We start from the raw sequence: 21331 nt of genomic DNA on the forward strand, positions 1-21331 counted from the left end.
TGAAATATTTATTTATTATGTTTATATAATATAAAAAGAAAAGCATATTCTTCCAGAAGTTCAATAACTGTAAAAACTAAGCTCCATTATGAAAACCCAAATAATGAGACAAAAGGCAAAAATCAATAGAGTCAAGAAATAAGAAAAAGCCTACTAGTCAGTGATGAAGAGGGAGACCGCAAAAGCTGCTCTGCAGAAGAGGCTGGCAGAGAGCTGAGCCACTGACTGCAGAGATCAGGAATGGCCACAAGGGAGAGATGCACCAACTACAACAATGGAGAAGGACATGAATACTTAAATGAGTGACAGCTCTGATTGTTTTATAGTATCTGATCTTTATTTCAGGTTTATAAGGAAGGAATTACTATATCTGATTTCAGAGAAAAGGAAACAAAGGTCAGAGAAATAATCTTCCAACGGTCATACACACTAGTAACTGGTAAAGACTGGTGTAAAAAAAAAAAAAAGAGGATCTTGGATAACAGAATGCTGCTTTCTCTATTACATCACAGAGCAGCCCTAAGGCACAGCTGACTGAGAGGAATATAATGTTAAGTATATCTATATTATGTGCTCTCTATGTTAGTGTACAGACAATCAATAGAACAGTATAAACTTTATGATGAAGTTTGTGAGATTTCTAAAAATTTTCTGGGGGTTAAAGAGCACTTTAGGAAACCAGTGCCAATCTTAACAGAGAATGAATAGACAGGTAAAAAGGTAAGCATGGAAAATTTTAGTGGATCAGTATAATTTGGGTTTTTTCCACATTATAAAACATCAATTTAATTGACATTTATTAAACACCTTTTATATTCAAAGTACTCTGCTAGGTACTCCAGGGTTGACAAAGTAAATACAGTTCCTGCTCACTAGGAGTTTACTGGTTACTGTACAGGGCAAATTTAGGTTTAGACTTTGAGAGAAATGTAAACACTGTAGTATGAGAGTTCAAGGAAAAAAATATTTAAAGCTGAGAAGGGGGGGCATTAATCAAATTCCTTGGGGGACTTAAGAATAGATAGCCACTATATTTCTGCATTAAGGAGAAATTTGAGCAACTAATTTTATGACAATCTTTTTAAGACAGTAATGAAAGAATTTAAAGATTCTAAAGTGAGGCTTCTACCCCTACCCAAATACACACCTACACATTCCCAAAATGGTAAGAAATATTATCCTAATTTGTAATACATCACGAAACAAATGAACTGAAGTAGAAGTCTGGGTTAAAATTAACAATGACCAACAGGGTACAGAAAAAAATTTCTAATCAAGGAAATAATGATAACAATGTAGGCGATGACTTCCTAGAAGGCAAAATAACACTGAAGTCAAGTTATATTATACTGGTTACCAAGTCTCATTCTTGGTCATATATCTATGAGGAACCTGGAAAGGAGAAAGATGCCCAGAGCTTTCCAGGCGTACAGTAAAAAGAAAATTTCCATTTAGCTCACAATATCACAAAACATACCATTCTATATCATAACATGTTGTTACAATGATTCAGGCTCATGAAAAATGATAAAATTATATTCAATGCAAAAATATTCTATAGGTTATTAGCATGACTATTCAATTTTACGAGAGTATCAAACCAAGAAAGTATTATAAGACAGATGAAATATTAAAGAAAAAGGCAACTTTAAATGAACTGGAATGTAAGTGAAAAAAACATACCTGAACTGTCTATAAAAAGGAAATATATCCATTAATCACATTTAAAGTAATTAAATTACTTAGAAAACTATTAGGACTTAAAGGGCTGAAGACCCTTTTTTAGACCTCTATATTCTCAAACATCTCTTTCTCTAACCATGTCAGGGGTCATATATAAGATTAAAAAGGATAGTACTTTAGGGCATTCAACAAATGAGAATAATCAGTAAAACAGTAAATAAAATCTCTAAAACACTTCATATAAACAAGCAGAATTTCTGCAAGTATTTTAAAGGAGAATACTTCAATGGCAGTGTATTATATATCACTATTAATTCATTCTTCCTGGTCTCTTTAATTTCTCTTGTTAAATCATGGTGATGAAAGTGTTCTCTGTGTTGCAAAAGCAGGAAAAGAGAGTAATATCCAAATAATATTTATACCATTAAAGGTAAAACATAATTTTACATACTTTACAATGTCAGTCTTGGTAAGTAAGTTAAATTTAATATCTATCTATTTTTAAAAGATAATGGATGTATGTTATTTATTAAAAACAGGAAAAAAGGAAAAATTACATAGGTTATTCTTTTCATTTTTGAGATGTACAAGAAGAAGTTACTCCAAGTTCAAGGAAAGCCTTTATAATAAGTTTGAGAATAAAATGACAAGCAGTTCAGAACTGGAACACAAGTTCAGTTCATGCCAGAAACACAAGGTTTTAGAACCCATGAACAGAACAACTGATTCTCACTTCTAGTAACTAGTAGAGCTAGTAAAAATTTCACACAGTGAAATACAGAAAATATTTAATTAATTCAGTGGTATTCAACTCTGAACTTCAACCAGATTTACTGTCTCATAAAACCAGTGGTTCTTAAAAAATCTCTACATGATTCCTAATTTCTGTATCTAGAGTACCCATGTATAGTGTCATTATACCACTCAAGCAAAATAAAAACAGATTATACCTATGTTAACAAAATGGATAGTAAAACAGTCCCAAATAATTCCTTCAAACTATCATTTATTGATGTTTCCTAAATTTTGGAAACAGCAATGTATGGTATCAGTCTTAAAAGTTTTGAAAATACCCAGACAAACTTGATTCAGTAAGACCACTACAAGAGAGTTGGGGAGCCTGTGGCACACACACCAAGGGTGATTTCTAATTATAAAACGTAAGGTTCAATGAACCTTATAAAGAATGCAAACTCTTATCTTCAGCATTCTTTGAGGTTCAGAAATTATACATTTGAGTCCAGCTAATTCTTATGTGAAATATGAGTTCCCTAATATGCTCAAAAGATCATTTTTCATAAATCATTAGCATTTGAAAAAAGATTTATACACTAAAGCTTTAAAAAATTAATTTATTTTGTTCTTCCTTAAATTAAGATTTATGGTAAATATGCAGTATGGCCAAGGAAATATGCCAAAAAGATGCAAAGATTCTTTAATCTTTAAACCCATGATCCTTTGCTACCTAGACAGACCCATTTTCTAGATTCTAGACTCAGAGGGTGTTTTGTTTTGTTTTGTTTTGTTTTGTTTGAAAGCTGGCTTCACCAAAAATTATCTGTTAGGCAAGGTCTCTTTCCTCACCTGTAAAATGGGAATAGTAACAGTACCTACCTACTTCATGAGATTGTTATAGAGATAAAGTTAAAGAAGTTAGTGTCTGTAAAGTGTTAAGAATGTACATGTTAAGTTTTGTTAAATAAACGAAAGATCCAATTAATTAAAGAATGTTTAATCTTTCAAGATAGAGGAAAAATCTTGGTATTAATTTTTTCATTACATCACCTATCTGTAATGGCACAGTATTGTCACACATAAATCAAAATAACCATTACATAAAATTTCATGGGATTTTTATTTGAGAATCTAGAAAAAACTTCAGATGGATTTAGCACAAAAGAATCTTTATATTTAACACTTAAAGTACCTGCATGGTATCATAAAAACTAGTAAACTAAAAATAAAAAACAAAAAATACAAAACAAACAAACAAACACACTACACTGAAAATTAAAAAAAAATAGTGAACAACTATTTCTGAATATTTATTTTATATTATGCTTTCTCAAACAGGAAATTTCTAATGTCTAATTATGCAATTACGGTAAACTCCAAGAAAAGTACTGTAACTCATATTAGGCTAACCCAACTGAAAAACCTCGATGTAAAGACCAGATAAAAAAGAAGCAGATTTTTATGGAGCCAAACACAAATCTTTTTACATTAAATATGTCTACTGCATTTAAAACATGTTTTTTTTAAATTAACATTTTAAAAATATTTAAATGTAACTTCACAGAAATTAATTTATGGTTGGTTTAGTGGTATAGTCAGATAAAATTTCACCATCACTATAACAATTTCAAATTCAATAAAATCATGAACATACTTGGTGGAAACTTCTCTGCAGCTGTTTCATTTAAAGGCCTTTTAAAAAAAAGAAATCCATTTATATTTTGGTGAAGTTTTTACTTTTCCTTATGGATCAATTTTTGATCCCACAAAAATTAGAAAATATACTTCTGGTTAAAACAGTTACAAACTCAGCAAAAAAGATTAGAGGAAAATAATGCAAATTCAATAAAAAGTTCCATTCAATTTTACAATGCTGTCAATATGAAATGTAAACCACTGTGGTTTATCAAATTAATGTCTCATATTTATTTGTATAGTTGTTCTGTATAGTATGATATTTGTAAGGGCGTTTTTGAAATCAAATCAACCTAAATTTGATACCCAGCCCCACCACTTCTTGGTTAAAAAAAGTGATTGTAAGCAAAATGCTTTTTCCTCTCTTAGCCTCAGTTTCTTTATCAGAAAAATGGATGTTCAAGAGTAGCTACTGATAGGTGTAGTCTGCAGAATGAATGAGGTTATTCCTTAAAAATAGCCCCTGACGCTTTTAGGAGCTCCAAAAAAGTTAGCTCATATAAAACAATAAATATTTGACAAGCAAGTAAGAACAGAAATACAATTTCCTTTTCACAGTATTGATTGATTGATTGATTGACTGATGTCACATTTTAATGAAAAGGAAGCTTTATTTTCAATAGTTTAAGAGTATAGGCCTTTAATAGTCCAATAATAAACACACTCTCTTTCCCCTAAAATTCACGTTTATAAAGAACTGATCACTTATAAGACCGTAAGTTTTATAATGTACACCACCACCCTCACACTAGTCCCCCAACTAGGTATTAATTAAAACTAAATAAACTACAAACATTTCTCAGCCCTGAAGAAGGTCATATACACCCTTACCTCATTCAGCAGTCTTCTAAGCTAGGCCTCTCAGCATTTCTTCAGGACAAAACACAAGCTATCCTCTCTTCTCCAACCTCACTTTGTTCTAAGATTTCATAGTAAACTAATTTCTTTAAAAAACTTTTTTTTTAAAAAAACTTGACAGTGTTATAGACAGACACATAGACTCACTACATATTACAGCCAGCAAGAACAGACACATAGACTCACTACATATTACAGCCAGCAAATTCAGAATTTTCAAAGAATATAAATGCAAGTGAGTGTATATGATATATAAATGAAAGAACCTCTTCTTTTATATGTAATCTGTTATGAATTTCAAAACATCTTCTAAAACTCATATTCTAATTTAAGTTTAGAAGAAAATACACACTAATCTTAATTAAGTAAGTTCTTTCTTTTTACATCTTGTTCTAAAGTTTAAAGAAAAATAGATTACTTGATCTCGGAAAATATATCTTCATGATAATTATCAGTAACAATCTATATTTGATATTTTGTCTTTAAATGTGGATTCTAATCATTCTGTAACTGTGGCTCAGGTCTTTGCTCAGAGATAAACAGTCTAAGATTTTAAATCAATGATTAATGCTTGTAATGTAATGATGATATAATTCCAGTTAAAAACCATCACTCCTGAGTCTGGAGCTTACCTGTGCATCAATATCAATGGCAGGGTAGATAGGAAGCATGGCTGAAGGAGAGATGATAGGACTTGGAGTTGGAGTCTGAGGTTGGGAAATGGAAGCAGCAATACTGTGGGTAGGAGTGTTTGACATTGCAGATGCTCTTCCACTGACTGCTGTTGAACAAAATAACTGCACTTAATAAGGACGAAACATTGTTAGGTAACAGTAAGAAATAATTATTAGAAAATATTTAAAGAACTTTAAAAACAAAATGTCTACAGGTAGACTGCCATAGCACTAAGAACTCATTTTCTCGGTTATTTCTGACACTGGACAACAGTCCAAAATGAAAATGTATATTGAGAGTAACTTATTTACAAAAGACAGATTTCCCTCTTACAGTATGTAATCATAAAACCTTAATTCAAAATAACCCTGAAAACAAAAGTATTTTTATGAATTAAATATAGATGCAAATGGTTGTCCATTATATCTTCGTAATCAGAAAAGGAATAAAATATAAAATAGTCAAGTTCAGAAGGAAGAAAATGTGACTTTTACTTGCCAATTTCACACTTTTTATTCTAGAACTAATAAAAGTGGTATCACTGGGGAGAACTTTGCTATTCAATATTTAAAATACTTCCTACTGTTTCATTAACTGCAGACAGCGGGTAGCCCTCAGTATGACAGCATATATATGAAAATTTGATCCTCACACAGAAATAGTTTCTCACATATAGAATTATTCTGACGGGCATAAAATGCCCACCATCAATCCAGCAATCACACTGATGCATGAGGACAAAATTTATAGATTAGGGTAGAAATAAACTTATGCATACAATCATCTTTCAAATATAAATTATTGTTAGTTCTTGTAAGTATAATTTTGCCATGACATTATTTTTACCAAAATAAGCAAATTAAGAAGGGGCTAATTAGATCAGTACTTGAGATGGGAAAATTCTGAAGGTGGTAGCAGTTGAGGGTACTTTATTCCCTCATCGACTCACTTCTGGAGTTGATATGTGAACATCAATCCTTTTTCCCTCTTATTAAAAATGATATAGCACTAAAGTCTGGGCATTAATCTTTGAATGAGCAGCAGTAGTGTGGATGTGTATTATCAACGTAGTTATCAACTACATCAGACAGAAAACAATCATGAGTCACAACTAGATCTGAAACCAGGTAAAAGAGGTTATGTTCCTGCCAAGAACAAAACTGATATTGACCTTATTATAACACAATTATAAACATGACTGTCAGTTAAGAAATCTATTTTACATGAAATCCTTAGTTCAGGCACAAACATACACTATACATTATAGCAACACACATTCTGTAATTATACATTTTTAAGCCACTTAAAAGCCAAAGGAAAAGCAAAGGAGGAAACAAAATGAAACAAAACAAAACAAAACACTGTTTGAATCCTTAAGGATCCAATAGAAAAGGGCGTGTACTAATATGTTAAATTAATCATCAATTGACCTCGATATTGGTACTCAATATTGGTAGTTTTGTATATTAAGATCAAGATAATTCAAATGTACACATTCTAGATATAAATTTCAAAACCATATAAAATCTATGGCTCTTAAAATAGATTCCATATTCTCCTTTTATTAGATTGATTTTTACAAATGAAAATGCTAAATACAAAAATCAGCTTAGAATGAACACCAATCTGTCCAAAGAACTGATTTTTATTTCATGATACTAAACAAAAATACTAAGTTTTATTGTTAAATGACTAAATGATAATTTACATTTCAATTGGAATAAGTTCTTTTAAAGAACATACTAAAATTAGTTTTCTTATTTTTGGTCAAATCGGTTGTTCTCACCACCTCATCTAAAAGAAGACAGGAAAAATCAATTTCCTCATTTCATTTCCTTTACTGCTTGTCACTCATCCATTCTCTACAGTTAAAAGTAACAACTGTAAATATGAAGGTACCTGAAGGAACTCTGGTACAGGTCTTTACATGTGGAACTTCATTTTAGGGTTGGATTTCAGAGGGAAAAACCAGATACTCAGAGGAGTTTTAACATCAGGTAAGGAAAGAGGGAACTTGGGAGCACAGCAAAGGCAAGGTGTTAAGACTGCTTAAGCACGGAACCAATTTTGTATTTGACTAGTACAGAAACCAGGGAAGATGGAAGATTTTGGCCAGCCAAGCACTAGAGAAAAAGAGATTTGACCCTGTAAGAGCAGCCTAATAAATAGACACTAAGGAATAAAGAACAGAGCTTATGCTGAAGGAGGGAAGGAAGACTGAACCTAATGAAGCTGTAAGATATTAAAAACCCAAAGAAAGAAATGGAAATGGTCATTAGTCAACTGAAAGAACAAGTACTACCATAGAAGAACTTTAAAGAAAGGCTGTGGAGGTGAGTATATGAGTATATGTGTATGTTTGTGCACGTGCATATGCATGATGCAGGAATGGGTTGCAGGGAGGTAATTGGATGTTTTTAATCCTGTTCTTTCTTTGGGTCATCTCTCCTCTCCCCATGTAAATGAGAACAAACGGGTAAAGTATTTTTACAATATGACAAGTATCTGTCATATTTCCTGAAAAGTTATGTGTGCTAAAAAAAAAATTTTACATGAAAACACCTGGAACACATAGGCAAAATTTAATTATTTTTTGTTTGGTAAACAAATCAACAGAAAAACTACTTTACAAATTTCTGATAATTCTGATCAGCATAAAAATTATACAACTGGTAAATCACTGTTGATAACTATGCTCAAAACATCAGGTAAATTCTGATAACATATCAAAATTTTAAAAATATTCACTGGTATGGAATGTCTATTCTTCATTTAACTGGATAAATAATGCTTAATTCTATACATTCTTTGGTAGTTCAACTGACATAATAGAAAGAACACCATTATGATCTAGATTAATGGTCACAGAAGTAATATCAAATTTGGGATTTGGAGCTATTGTACTTCAATCTTCATAAGACATCTAATGTTTTTAAAATTATATTCCCAATTATTATAACCAGCTGGTGGTGATTAGTAGTAATTTTCAAGTCCATAGAAAAGATGTATACTTCTTAATATAAGAATCTTACAGTTCTCACTAGTAATTAATAACTTTTTTTTCAATGTAATTATTGACCCTCCAAGATTAGCAGAGGCTTAAAATTTCACATATTACTGTTGAGGTGATACTAAAAGAGGACTGGAAACCTATCTCATTAGCTGGTTTTTTAGTTTCTGAATGTTAGCTAAATATCTCAATACTATACAATTTAGTTTTCTTTCATTCTTTTTAAAAATAAAAGCTAAATTATGTATAATCTCATCATACTATGTCATACTATTAAAACAGTTTCAAAATTAGAAAAATTCAATCATCTTTTAGGTACAGATCAAAGAATTAAAAGAGGGAAGAGAACAAATGAAAATTATCAAAATTCACCTATTACTCCCTTTGTTTTTTCCTTTTTCTTTCTTTTCAAGTTCTTTTCTTTACTTTTTTTTAATGAATAAAATCATCCTTTTCAGTATAGTATTCTTATGATTTATAATCCTGTAAAATCTCATTCTACTACTTTGTTACAGAGCTTGAAAAATAAGTACCCCAAACTAGTACTACTAAAACAACCTTCTAAAATATTTCTCTTTGCCATTGAAACTAATTATAATGGAATAAATTTCTCTGGCTACCCATTTAAAGATATATCATTTATGATACTGTCAGGGGACCATACCTTTCCACAATACAATTAGAAAGAAACTACGCATTAACATTCATAGGGGATAAAATCACTGACATACAGTATAAACAAACTGTATTTGGTTTGGCACTTTATTATTGTTGTAAAAGTGTTTACGTGTCTTGTTTTATTAAAATATCCATCAGGTGTGAAGTCTGATCCATTAGGATATAAAATATTGCTGTTCACAAATAAGCTTTCTGATGTATTCTACTAGTTTTTGCACTTCAACTTCTATCAATTTCCTGGTTTACTGGTGTAAATACAGAAGCAAAAATTCTATCAGTATTCTGAACTTAAAGAGAAAAAACAGAAACAAAAACAAAAAAATCAAACATCCACCCAACTACTGAGAAACCTAGATTCCCAGCCTACCCACCTAAGCCAGAAAATTTCGGTCACTTGTATTGAATGAGCTAATCTTTAATTTGACCTGTATCCGTCTGAGAACTTCTGAGATTGAACTAATATTTCTAAAAATATACATGGGTCAAGAGTCCAGAAATAGTTCTCAAGCTGGGTAACGTCAAAAAATTCTGGCACATTCTTACTCGCCTTAAGCAAATCATATTTGATACCTGCTCATAACAATATAAACCCACCTGCCATGATGTCATCCAGCGTGTCATTGAGGGTCTGAGCAGGGCTGGCTACCATTAACCCTTGTTGTGTTTCTGTCAGAATTCCTTGCCCCAGCCCTGCCAACTGTGCTTGGCCCAGTACTGGCTGTCCAACTATCACTCCTTGCAGTTCTGTAAGATTTGCGATGGACCCTGGAGGCAAGGGACCTGCCGCCAGAGGCAAAGCTTGAGGCATGGCCAGAGGCTGGATTGGTGCAAAACCCATCTGAGCAGCAGTCTGCTGGGGTTCATCTTTAAGCAAAACAGGATCCACTTGCTGCAACCGTGCATAGTCTCCCTCTGAAAGCTGTTCTCCAACCCCAACAGGAGTTAGTAGTCCCAGATGTTGGCAAGACTGTTGCTGCTGCTGCTGAAGTTGAATTCTTTGAGCTTTAACCTCTAGATACTGCTTTTTTAGCTGCTGCTGAGTTTTCAGTTGTAACTCTCGTTCTACTTTCTGGAGTTCCTCCAAAATCTTTTGCTTCTTCTGAATTTGTTCCTCCCTTGTTTTGTTCAGCTCCTCGATCTTCTCCTTGGTAAGTTGGTCAGCATGAGCCAGTTCCAAGGACTGCAGCTGTGCATTCTTTTCTATGGCTTCTTTTATCCTCTGTTCCAGTTCTGTTAACTTTCCCTGAGCCTCTTCTACAATGCTCTCTGGAGACTGATTGGTGATGTAACCCTGTACATCCTGGCTGTTTGCTGGCAAATGGCTGCTGGACTTTTGTTTAGAAGCAGCTGTGTGAAAAAGAAACCCCCTCAGAAGTGCACATGAATGGCATCCTCATTACAGAGTTACTGTTGGGAGGTTTAGTGCCAACAGTTATGCACCAAGTCATTATATCCATAGAAGGTGAAATGCACTGTTAAGGAATTAAAAACAAATCCACCTTCTTTATCATAAATATAAAATGTATGTATTTTATGTGCATAGAGGAATCTTTGGGAAATTAATTTCAGAATTTTAAAAATATTACATGGCTAAAATTAGACAATAGAGGGATGCAGGTTTGTGATATCTAAGTGGTGCAATAAAAGTAAAATCTAAGGCTGTGTAGACAGATACCTCATCTGACCATAAAGATGTAAAAACTTATCATAAGAACAAAAAAATTATGCTAAATTATTAAGATGTAGGGAAAACTTAAACCTCTAAGTCAAAGTTTTTCTACATTTAATAGTCTGTGCCTTTTAAACACACACACATACACACAAAGAGTACCCAAAAGCATTGAGAAGTACCAGGAAATTAAACTCCAACTAAAATATATGTCTTTGCTGGGGCCTACCATCTTCAAGACTGATAAAGGTAAGATATAAATTCACATATTCACAAAGCTACCTGGCCAGTAGAGAACTGGGACTCAATTTCCCTGGAAGAAAAGTTGCTGAACTATGACATCCACTGTTATCTCCTGACAGCCAGGTGAATAAACATATCTGGCTATGGGTATAGCAATCATTTGTTTGCTATACCAAGTCAAAAAGGTACAAGGCTCTAGATTGGTAGTGGTGATTGAAAAGAATTGGTGGAAATACTTAGGGTTCTCGTTGGTAAAATAATATAGGTAGCCAGAAACCAAAAAATTAAAACCACACTGGTTCCTCAAGTAAAACTTTTAAAAAGAAAAACTGATTCAAACTGGTAGCTGTAATCTTCTGGGATATAACTTATAAACATGCATGGTATAACATCCACAAGTCAAATATGGACCTCAGAGTTCTAGAGAAACAAACAAGCATATCTGAAGTAAATTTCAATTGTTGGTTGAGAAAAGGTATTCCAGATATAAAATCTACATTAAACCAGTTATTCTAAAGTAAAATTTAATTTTGATCTAGCTTGTTAATCTTATGCCTTATATCACTCAGAAATTTTAGTAATTTACAAAAATGTCACCCATTATACCAGCCTAACATTTTAACATGAGTAGAAATCACTAGTTATTAGAGAAAATTATGGATAATCAGAATTGCACCAAAGATGAGCATCTGAATTTCTACTGCTAATACTTCTGATTCCAGCACAAACTAGTACTATTAACTATCTTCTCTCCCAATAACATCCTTTCTTCATTGGTAAAAAAATTCCTTAATTATGCCAACCTAGTAAAATTCATTTTTTGTGGAAAAATAATTTGGTAATCTTATCATTTTTACTTGGACAACATGTAAGAAACAGTTTTTAGAAGTATAACTGACCTTTATTCCTGATGGGAAGAGTAGTGGCAACATTGGCAGGTGGTTTGTCAGGCTCCTGAGGTGGGACAACCATGGGCAGTGCTTGAACTGGTACACGAGGAGCCTAACACAAATAAAACTGATTATATTTCTGCTTTTCCTACAACTTCCATTATATAAGATGCTTTAAATAAAGAATAAGTTACAGAGATCTATTCCAAACAATTTTGCTATGACAATATCAGACAGTAACTTATTTCCTTAAAATATGCTGGTACCAAATTATTTTCTGTGATTTTTTTTTAATGGACTTTGAATTCAAAAGGTTATTATGGCCAAAGTAAGAAAGCAAAACAGGGGGAAGGGTATAGCTCAGTGGTAGAGTACCTGCCTAGCATGACTGAGGTCCTGGGTTCAATCCCTAGTACTTCCATTAAGTAAATAAACCAGTTACCTCCCACCACAAAAAAATAAAACAATGCCTTTTATATTAAAAAAAAAGAAAGCAATGCAAAATCATATCAATCTAGAATTTAACTATTACACCCGATGTTCATTAACCATATCAAGTACGTATCTCTAAAGAGAACCACATATTAATTACAAAAAACAATCAATCTAGTTTAATCTGGAACTATGAGCAAAGGCGGGGATAAAGATGATATAAAATGTTTTAGTTTAGAATCTTACCCTATTTAAATCGTGGGATGGGGGGGTTAACTGAGTGACATCTGGTGGAGGGGCTGAAAGCAAGTTATTAGGGTAGTCCAAAAGATAGCAAACAACGCTTGTATGGCCACCTTTTGCTGCTTCTATCAACATAGTCGAGCCATCCTAAAAGAGTGGATATGGGAGAGGAAAAAAAAAATTTTTTTAAAGTTAATTTACAGAACCAGTAAGGAAGATAAAGCCAACAGGCCCCAGACACATTAAAATTTAAGGTTTGGTAAAGAACACTTTCCTCTAAAAACAGAAGACAATGAAAACAATGATGATGTTAATGTAAGTGGAACTTTTGATAATATTTTGTTAAGCTCAAGAGTAAAGATTAATTCACAATGCTACTTAAAACACTGGAGTTACATACTTTTAAACGGTGAGTAGGATCTGCCCCATGAGCCAAAAGTAGTTCCACCACTGCCAGGTGACCCCCTGCACAAGCCAGGGATAGTACAGTATGGTCATTATTAGCTGTGGTTCTATTCACATTTGCTCCTAAAACAGACAAGGCATGGAATATTGTTTAATAGAATGTGGTTTCTTAAATTATGGTAAATTTCAAAATCAAAGAGTAGAGAAAACAGTATAATGAAGTCCCACATACCCATTACCCAGCTTCAATGATGATAAACAAGGCTAATCTCATTTTACATATAGCCACATCAATTCTCCTCCCCACCTTGAATTATTTCTAAAGCAAATCTCAAACATGATATAATTTCATGCATAAATATTTCCGTACGTACCATTAAAAGATGATGATAAAAGTATATATTACTCCTAATATAATCATTGTTTTAAAAAAGTAAAATATAACATTTTAATATCTTCTGTGGGAAAGATGACTAAAAACCAGTCAAAATAAACCACACTGCCCTCTATGGGCAATATATGGAGAGAATTAACAAAAAATAGAAAGTAACAGTAGTATAATCCATTTTTATTGTGAAATATCAGAATAAAAACAAGCCTATTTCCCCCTAAATATGAATTCATCCCTGATTTGAAGCACTGTGCTATGAGTGTGGGAAATAGAAATCAAATAACAGGAAGAAACTGAAATCAGAGTTATTAAAATTAACCAAAAAAGAGAGGCAATAATGACTGAAAATAATTCCATTCTTGAGAATACAATGTGTTATTTATAAACACATACCACAAGTAAGTGTTCGAATTGCCTAAAGCAGTTTGACCAGCAAGTTACTTCTGACTTATTTTAGTTATCTATAAACAATTAAAACTTGAGATTTCTTTAGTATTTTTGGTAAAAAGAAAACAGCACTTATTGCCTTTTTAATTTTATATGACCTACACAGTCTCTCTGATTACAATGTTGAATTAAAGGTAAAATCTTTAGTCTCCTACACTTAGAGTATGATGAAACTTTAATCTCTTATATTTAAGTTTATGAAAAAATTTTAACTTGAACTTATATAGTAAACATCTAAGAAACAATTTAAAGGAAGTAATAATATGCTACTTTTGTTATTAAAGATTTTGGTATTCAAAGTAGAATTAATGACCATGAATGAAAATCTTCCATGCATTTTGGCATATTTGTTCCATTTCAACTTTGAACTTTTGTTTTTGGTGCTATATTTATGACCACTTCCATGTATTTTACAAAGAAGGAGACTTAGGCCCAAGGAAATATAAATTAGAAAAGTGATTTGCCATCAAGTTAATCAGTGGCAGAAATATAAAAATCCAGGTTTCAAGATATATTATTACATGAACAGAACAGACTTTAAGCTATCCAAACCCTCAAAGTTTTACAGAAGAAATTTGTCTTTATTGAAATGTTTTTCAATAAGGATGGTACTTGATATGTCAACTCTTCATATTTTGGAATGGTTCTATGTGTTGTAGGATGTTTATCAACTACGCAATCACAAAATCTCAACAGCATCCCTTTACCATGTGATACCTCAAAATGTCCTTTACCTCTAAATCTCTCAATACCCAAGGGCAGGGGATAGACACTTCTAGGAAAAATTACTGCTTTACACAAACCTACCTTTACTAATTAAGAACTGAACGGTACAAACATGACCAGCTCTTGCAGCTTTCATTAAAGGAGTTCTTCCACCTTCAGACTCATGTTCCTGTTTAAAAAACACATTTACTTGATAGTTATTTTCTAGAGAACGATTGTTCTTTTTCAAGAAAATCACAAGGAAAAGAATTGGACTAATTTTTGAATCTAAATATATTAAGTAACATGCTTTGAAGCAAATTAAGGAATACATTTTTTAATTTAAACAATCTCAAATTAGAAACATTCTATGGAAATAATTTAGGAACTACAGTTATATTCACATGATTGTTATGCTCTCATCTAAATCTATCCAGGTAATTTTTCCTCTCTCTACAAAAAGGATTGTGGAACTTCAACAGTGAATGGCACTCTAGCACAGCCCTCTCCAAAAATCAACATTATTGGCATTATCCTCATCTACTACAATTGATTTTCTTCTTGTAAATGTGTATTCTATCTGTGTGAATTTCTCTAAGTACATCACTCCCTCTCTTTACAGACTTCCCATTAACTCTATTTTAGCTTTCATAAAAATAACAAGGCTAGTGATAATTTAAATATCTCTAATACCATCAATTATAAGATATGACTAGAGATTTATGGGTCTCAAGAGAATGGAGAACCAATTGCATTATTACAATTGATATTATTAGCATAGGAAAAATGTTCCAATCTTACAGTATAAAGGTTTGAGAAAAAATACCTTTTATAAAGCATTTTATATATAAATATTTTTTACATATGATAATTTTTCTCTTAAGTCATACACTAAGTTGTTTTAATTGCAGTTAACCAAGTAAGATTATATTGCTATATGTTCCACAGCCACTGTGGTAAATACTGGAAATAAAGTTCCTAGGCTGAGGAAGCTTAAAACCTAATAAGGAGAAATATGCATGTAATTAGTTAGAATAATATAATGTGTGTCATAAGTTCTCTAAGAGTTGCACCAACACAGAGCAGAAAGAGGCCACAATAGTAATCTAATTTAACCCTCTCCTCTCATAAATGAGAAAAAAAAAGTTAAATAAAATTTAAGTTTAAGAAGCCAGTTAATGGAGGAGCCTGTTTTCACCTGCATGTGAATTTCTGCTATAAACTATGAACTTCCAGAGGAAAACACATTGGCTTGTTAATCTCAGCCCCACTGAACACATGGATGCTTATGTCTTAACTAAAGTCTACCTTTCTTACTCCCTCACAGGCTAAACTGGAAGACTATTTTCCTCACACACATCTGCTTTATTCTTCCCTACCTCTCAGGCTGTACTCATACTATTTCTTCCAACTGGAGAATCTCTTTTGTCACAACATCGCAACACCTACCTTTCCAACCCTTACCTAGCCCAAAAACATCTCAGATGATGTCTTCACCTCCTCTGAGCTTCTTTACTCTCTGTACTTTCCCTATGACATCCTTTAATAATATATCTTATAATGACCCCCGTTTTTCAAACTTCTTACTCAATTTAGTTACCTGAGGGAAAATGTTATTTATTAAATACTTATCTTTTTAACTCCTTTATTATTTAATAATGCTCTGATACAGGAACAATTGATTTCCTAAGCTACAGTGAAATGCCTCTAAGCTATGTTTGCCTTTTTATATCAAATCAGAAAAGCTTCTAAAAATAGCTAAGTATTTAAGTGAAAATCTGTATTAATTATTAACATACTGAACTCAAAATTTCCTCTTTTTTTTAGAGGGAAAGTGTAGTAAATTGGATAGTACTGCTACTAAAGAAAATAAGAATGGACACCAAATAGTGTAGGGAAAAAAATGTGACTAAATTTAGATAAAGAATGGCAAAAAGGCCAACATAAAATTAGAAGTAAAGAAAAACCTTTTGTCTATAATCTCCATAGAATTTTAAATTAATTTCTTGTCTTAGTTTTAAATATTAAGGTTTAGAAAGTGACATGGCTTACCAGATCTGCTCCTGCCTGAAGTAAGACATCTGCTACATCAGTATGACCATTTTCACAGGCATATGTTAGTGCTGTGTCCCCTGTTGCTGTTGTTGCATGAACATTAGCTCCTGCAGTAGTGTTAGATACACAGCCTTAATAAAAGAATCACAAGACACAAAAGTGGATACTGAAATTTATCTAGATAAGCCATATCTTCTCAAATTAGACAAAATAGCCTTATCCATTTCTACAAATAGAAAATATTGTCAGCATCTTTAAAAGCAAAAAAGAAAAAAAATAGAAATAGATTACTGCTTAAAATTAAAGCTGCAGATAATTCAAACAGCAATAGGTAAATTATTTATTCAGAATACACACAAAAATTTATCACATTATTTTTCTGTACACATTGCATTATAATATTTGTACTTAAATAAATCATATAAAAAAACTTCTCCCAAATGCAAAAATGCCTACCTGCAGCTAACAAGTATTTAACTAACTCCAAATGGCCCTCTTGCGCAGCTTCCATTAAAGGGGTAGAACACCCTAGTTCTATATCAGCTCCTGCCTTAATGAGAAAGTCAGCCACTTCCAGAAAGCCTCCACAGCAAGCCAGAGTCAAGGCAGTTTCTTGAGTTTCTTCTGTCTGTGCATTGATATTTGCTCCTAAAATAAAGATTCTAATTACTTAAAGAAAGTCATTAACTTATTCCAGAGATAAATAAAACATGATTATTTCCTAGTAAACTATACTTCAAAAGTGAACATATATATTACTTTACTAAATGATAAAGTGCCTCTCCCCTACTCCAGGAGACAGTTAAAAAAAAAAAAAACTATCAAAACCATACCCCTGTTTGATGTACACTGCTGGAATAGGATTTATTCAGCCAGAAGATAAAAGCTGGGTGATACAAGAACTTAGAAAATAAACCACATTCCTTCATTATAAAGATTCAACATAATGAAGATAAAGATGTTGATGACAATAATAATAAATAATATTGACTATGCTATTATTTCTCAGGTAATATTGAAAGCACTTTTACATATTATTATTAGCTCTATTTTATAGCTAAGGAAACTCAGGTTAATTAACTTGTCCAAGGTCATGACAACATTATAATTATCACTACTATCACCATCACCACAGCTAATACTTAACAGGCACTATATGACAGTGTTCTAAAAGCTTTATATAAATATATAATACTCTCACAACAACCCTACAGAAGAAAAAAATTGAGGTACAGAGGTTAGAAATTTGCCTCAAGTAACAAAATTAGCAAGCAGTAGGTTTGATTCAAATCTACGAAGTCTGCTTCAAAAACTATGCTTTTAAAATTCTGTATTCTAGACATTACCTTTCAGTAAAAAAGTTTTTTAAAAAATGTGCCATTCCTCTTAAATTTGTCCAAACAAAATCTTCACTACTATGATAGATATAAAATTAAGCTACAAATATGGATAGAGATGGGAGATTACTTCTAAATTTAAGGTACCTTAATACGGTAAAGTAACTCACTTTTCCCAAAAGAGAAGCCCAGTGTGTACTGAGCTCCTTGACAGCCTCTTATATGTGCATTCTTGCATTTTCATCTAGTTAGACCTTATGGCAGATTTCCCATACTGCATTTTATGGAAGACTAGAAACATCAAATATTTACTAATAGTTATTCTGCCCCAAGAGTCAGTCTCTCAATGTATTAGCTGCAGAAATGTTGAGTATCATATACGCTCCTATATAACCTACAACCCTACCCCAGCCCTAGTCCTTATTTTTATTTACACAGCACACGGATCTCTAAAAGCTCTATACTAAAGACATTCATTTGGTTTTGTTTATTAGCACAGTATGGGAGCTACTTTCAAAGCAAATACTTTAGTTTTTGTGATAGGACCTCATTACAAATCTACTAGAAGTAAAAATTAATGAAATACAATTTTTATAAAATTATAATCCTACATCTTACACATATATGCTTTAGTGTCTTGACTGGTATTGGTTACCTTGTCCTAGAAGTAATGCCACCATTTCTTCATGTCCTTCACGAGCTGCTTCCATCAGTGGTGTATAACCTTCATCATTGACCTCTTCCAGGCTAGCTCCTCTTTCAATAAGTAAAGCTGCAAGCTCCACATGCCCACCACATGCAGCCAAAGTCAATGGTGATTCAAATGAATCAGCAGGCATGTTCACTTGGGCACCACTGTCAAGAAGTAACCTAGCTACTTCAACATGGCCATCCTAATTATAATGTAATCAAAAAATTAAATCAGCACCATTAAAAAAAGCTTTAAAAATACTTTTCAGTTGCTATACACTGAAGTTTACTGATCTACATTCAAATAAGAATTAACAAATCTGCATTTAACAGTTAAGTAAGCAAGTATTTATTAAGAATTATCTATACCTTTAGTATAAAGTAGTAAGTAGAGATCGAGAATATAAAACATGTAGAAAATGATACCTTCAATCAAGAAGTTCATTAACCATCAGGAAAAAAAAACACAGTAAGTATACGAAACAAGAGACTACTGTGAGATAACATCAACACTACATATTATAAGCCTAAATGCTAAAAGGGTAAAGTTTAGAAAGGTAAGGTAGGATTTTCATAGAAACCTGAAGGACAAGCCAATTTATGATTAGTTAGAAAAAGAAAAATGCAGTACTTTTTGGAGCAGTGGGGGAATTGAGCATGTTGTGTTAGGAAAAGGGGAAAAAAATATGTACAAAGCACTTCTTTTGTTGCTCAACATTCAAATGCCAGTGAAAATTAAGAAAAAGAAAAGAATTTCTTTTAATATCTTCTGCTTCCTTTACTGATCTCCCTTTCCCACAGCTTTCCTAACTACTGACAACTCCAAGGATCTTTTTTCTTCCTTTGATACACTTTTTCCTTCTATTTATTACCTCACAGACATTTCATCTTCTTTTGAACATGTCATGCCCATCTTTGTCTTGGTACTTGCTATATTACACAACTTTAATGTCCTATTTCTATGGTTACTTTGCTGTTCTCCCTCCATAAGTTTTCTCCCTCTATAAATAGTCAACTCCTACATTTCCTTTAATATCCAATTTAAAACCTCAATGTCTTAGCAAGCCTCCAAATGTCTGGCCCCTACTACTCTCTTTCTTCTACTTATAATACTTATCTCCACTGCATGCAGGTTAGGTCTACAGAACATTCCATTTTAATTTCTTAATCTACATGCAGGTCATTTCTCTAGTAAGGGTGGCAAGGACGTTTTAAGTTCCTTCTCATGGGGATATTACTGATGTGTTTTACACACATTATGTCATTTAATCCTCACAACAACCCTAGAGAAGGATATTATTCTCATTTTAACAGATGGAGAACTTAAAACCCTCCAAGAAAACTTGTTTGTTCAAAATAATAATTTATTGAAGCAAACACTGGTATGGCAATAAGAAAAACGATAAATGGATACCTAACTTTTTTTTTAACTAGTAATTAAAATTTAACATCCTTTCAATAATCATTCTCTGAAGGGGAGATGAGACAAGAAACTTCAAATCCATCTGAGGCCTTTTTTATCTTTGGCATGTTTTTCTCATAAATCTATGTTATTCTGATCCATTTTTGTGCCACAAGTCATAGAGCGAGATACAGAAGTTTGTGAGTACTATTACATATTCTCAAGTACAAACTAAAAAAAGAGTTCTTAAAAAAGGAAATCAGGGCTGAGAAAAGACCATGATAGAGGGAGATTATGTAACATAAATAATACTCTAATTTCATATTTTTCATAAATTACTGGTTTGATGAACATGTTACATTTAGTATTATGTGCATACTCTGCAGATTATGTTCTCTTTAATATCCTTGATAAACGTTTTATTTAAAAAGTCATTTTTTGTGTCAATTATGTAAAATCAGTATAGTTATGTGAGACTATGGAAATGAAGATAGTGCTGTCAAGCTTCAGAAAGCACCTCTGTTAGAAGTTAATGTTGTACAACTGACTCTGAACACTACTCAGATAGCTAAGGTTCTGCTCCACAATAAGTCTATGATAAACAGAATCTTTGAACCAAGAAGGCACTCACTATACAATGGCTCTCTCTCTAGCTAACATATTAATATATTTCATGTATACACTTCACCAGTCTTACCATACAAGCCTCCATTAAAGCAGTGTGCATTTCATCTGTTTTATGCTCTTGATCTGCGCCTGCTTCCAAAAGAAATCGCACCATCTCTAGGTGTCCTAAACCAAAAGTGTCTATGATTACTTTAAAATATTTTGAGAAGTTATATTTAACTTATAGCAATGAATTTATTAGCACAATACTAAAATCAGCCACAAGCCACCCTCAACTATCTAACACAAATTATCCAAGTGACCTTTGCTGTACTACTCCTTACTCTGTTGCCCTAGAAATGGCTGCTACTAGAAGAACCCTTGCTGCAGGTAAGCAAAGATGCCATTAAAATGCAACACCCAGAATATCCTCTCTACAACCTTTTCACCAGAGCCCAGGCATGCCAGTTATATTATTTATA

At 32.5% G+C, this 21331-nt stretch overlaps 1 protein-coding gene and 1 long non-coding RNA gene across 10 annotated transcripts in view; one reads left to right on the forward strand and one right to left on the reverse strand.

Annotated features, from left to right (window-relative positions):
- ANKRD17 (ankyrin repeat domain 17) overlaps positions 1-21331 on the reverse strand; it is a 154560-nt gene that overhangs the window by 46882 nt on the left and 86347 nt on the right. The window contains exons 8-17 of one of the 7 annotated variants that reach the window (XM_015246339.3): positions 20941-21035; positions 18807-19044; positions 17271-17462; positions 16812-16921; positions 14862-14949; positions 13212-13339; positions 12815-12958; positions 12146-12248; positions 9929-10681; positions 5604-5749 (exon numbers count right to left, since the gene is read on the reverse strand). In XM_015246339.3, coding sequence (XP_015101825.2) covers positions 5604-5749; positions 9929-10681; positions 12146-12248; positions 12815-12958; positions 13212-13339; positions 14862-14949; positions 16812-16921; positions 17271-17462; positions 18807-19044; positions 20941-21035 — 1997 coding nt within the window. Of the gene's footprint in view, positions 1-5603; positions 5753-9928; positions 10682-12145; positions 12249-12814; positions 12959-13211; positions 13340-14861; positions 14950-16811; positions 16946-17270; positions 17463-18806; positions 19045-20940; positions 21036-21331 lie in introns of all 7 variants that reach the window. The other 6 variants (XM_015246338.3, XM_015246337.3, XM_015246336.3 and 3 more) reach the window with 6 other exon arrangements.
- The window catches only part of LOC140686758 (uncharacterized), a 28859-nt gene continuing 8068 nt past the window's right edge, over positions 541-21331 (forward strand). The window contains exons 1-3 of one of the 3 annotated variants that reach the window (XR_012060647.1): positions 541-720; positions 7593-7643; positions 7728-7979. This is a non-coding gene — a long non-coding RNA (uncharacterized lncRNA). The remainder of the gene's footprint in view (positions 721-7592; positions 7644-7727; positions 7980-21331) is intronic. The other 2 variants (XR_012060648.1, XR_012060649.1) reach the window with 2 other exon arrangements.

This window comes from Vicugna pacos, chromosome 2, assembly GCF_048564905.1.
Source record: "Vicugna pacos chromosome 2, VicPac4, whole genome shotgun sequence".
Taxonomy (NCBI): domain Eukaryota; kingdom Metazoa; phylum Chordata; class Mammalia; order Artiodactyla; family Camelidae; genus Vicugna; species Vicugna pacos.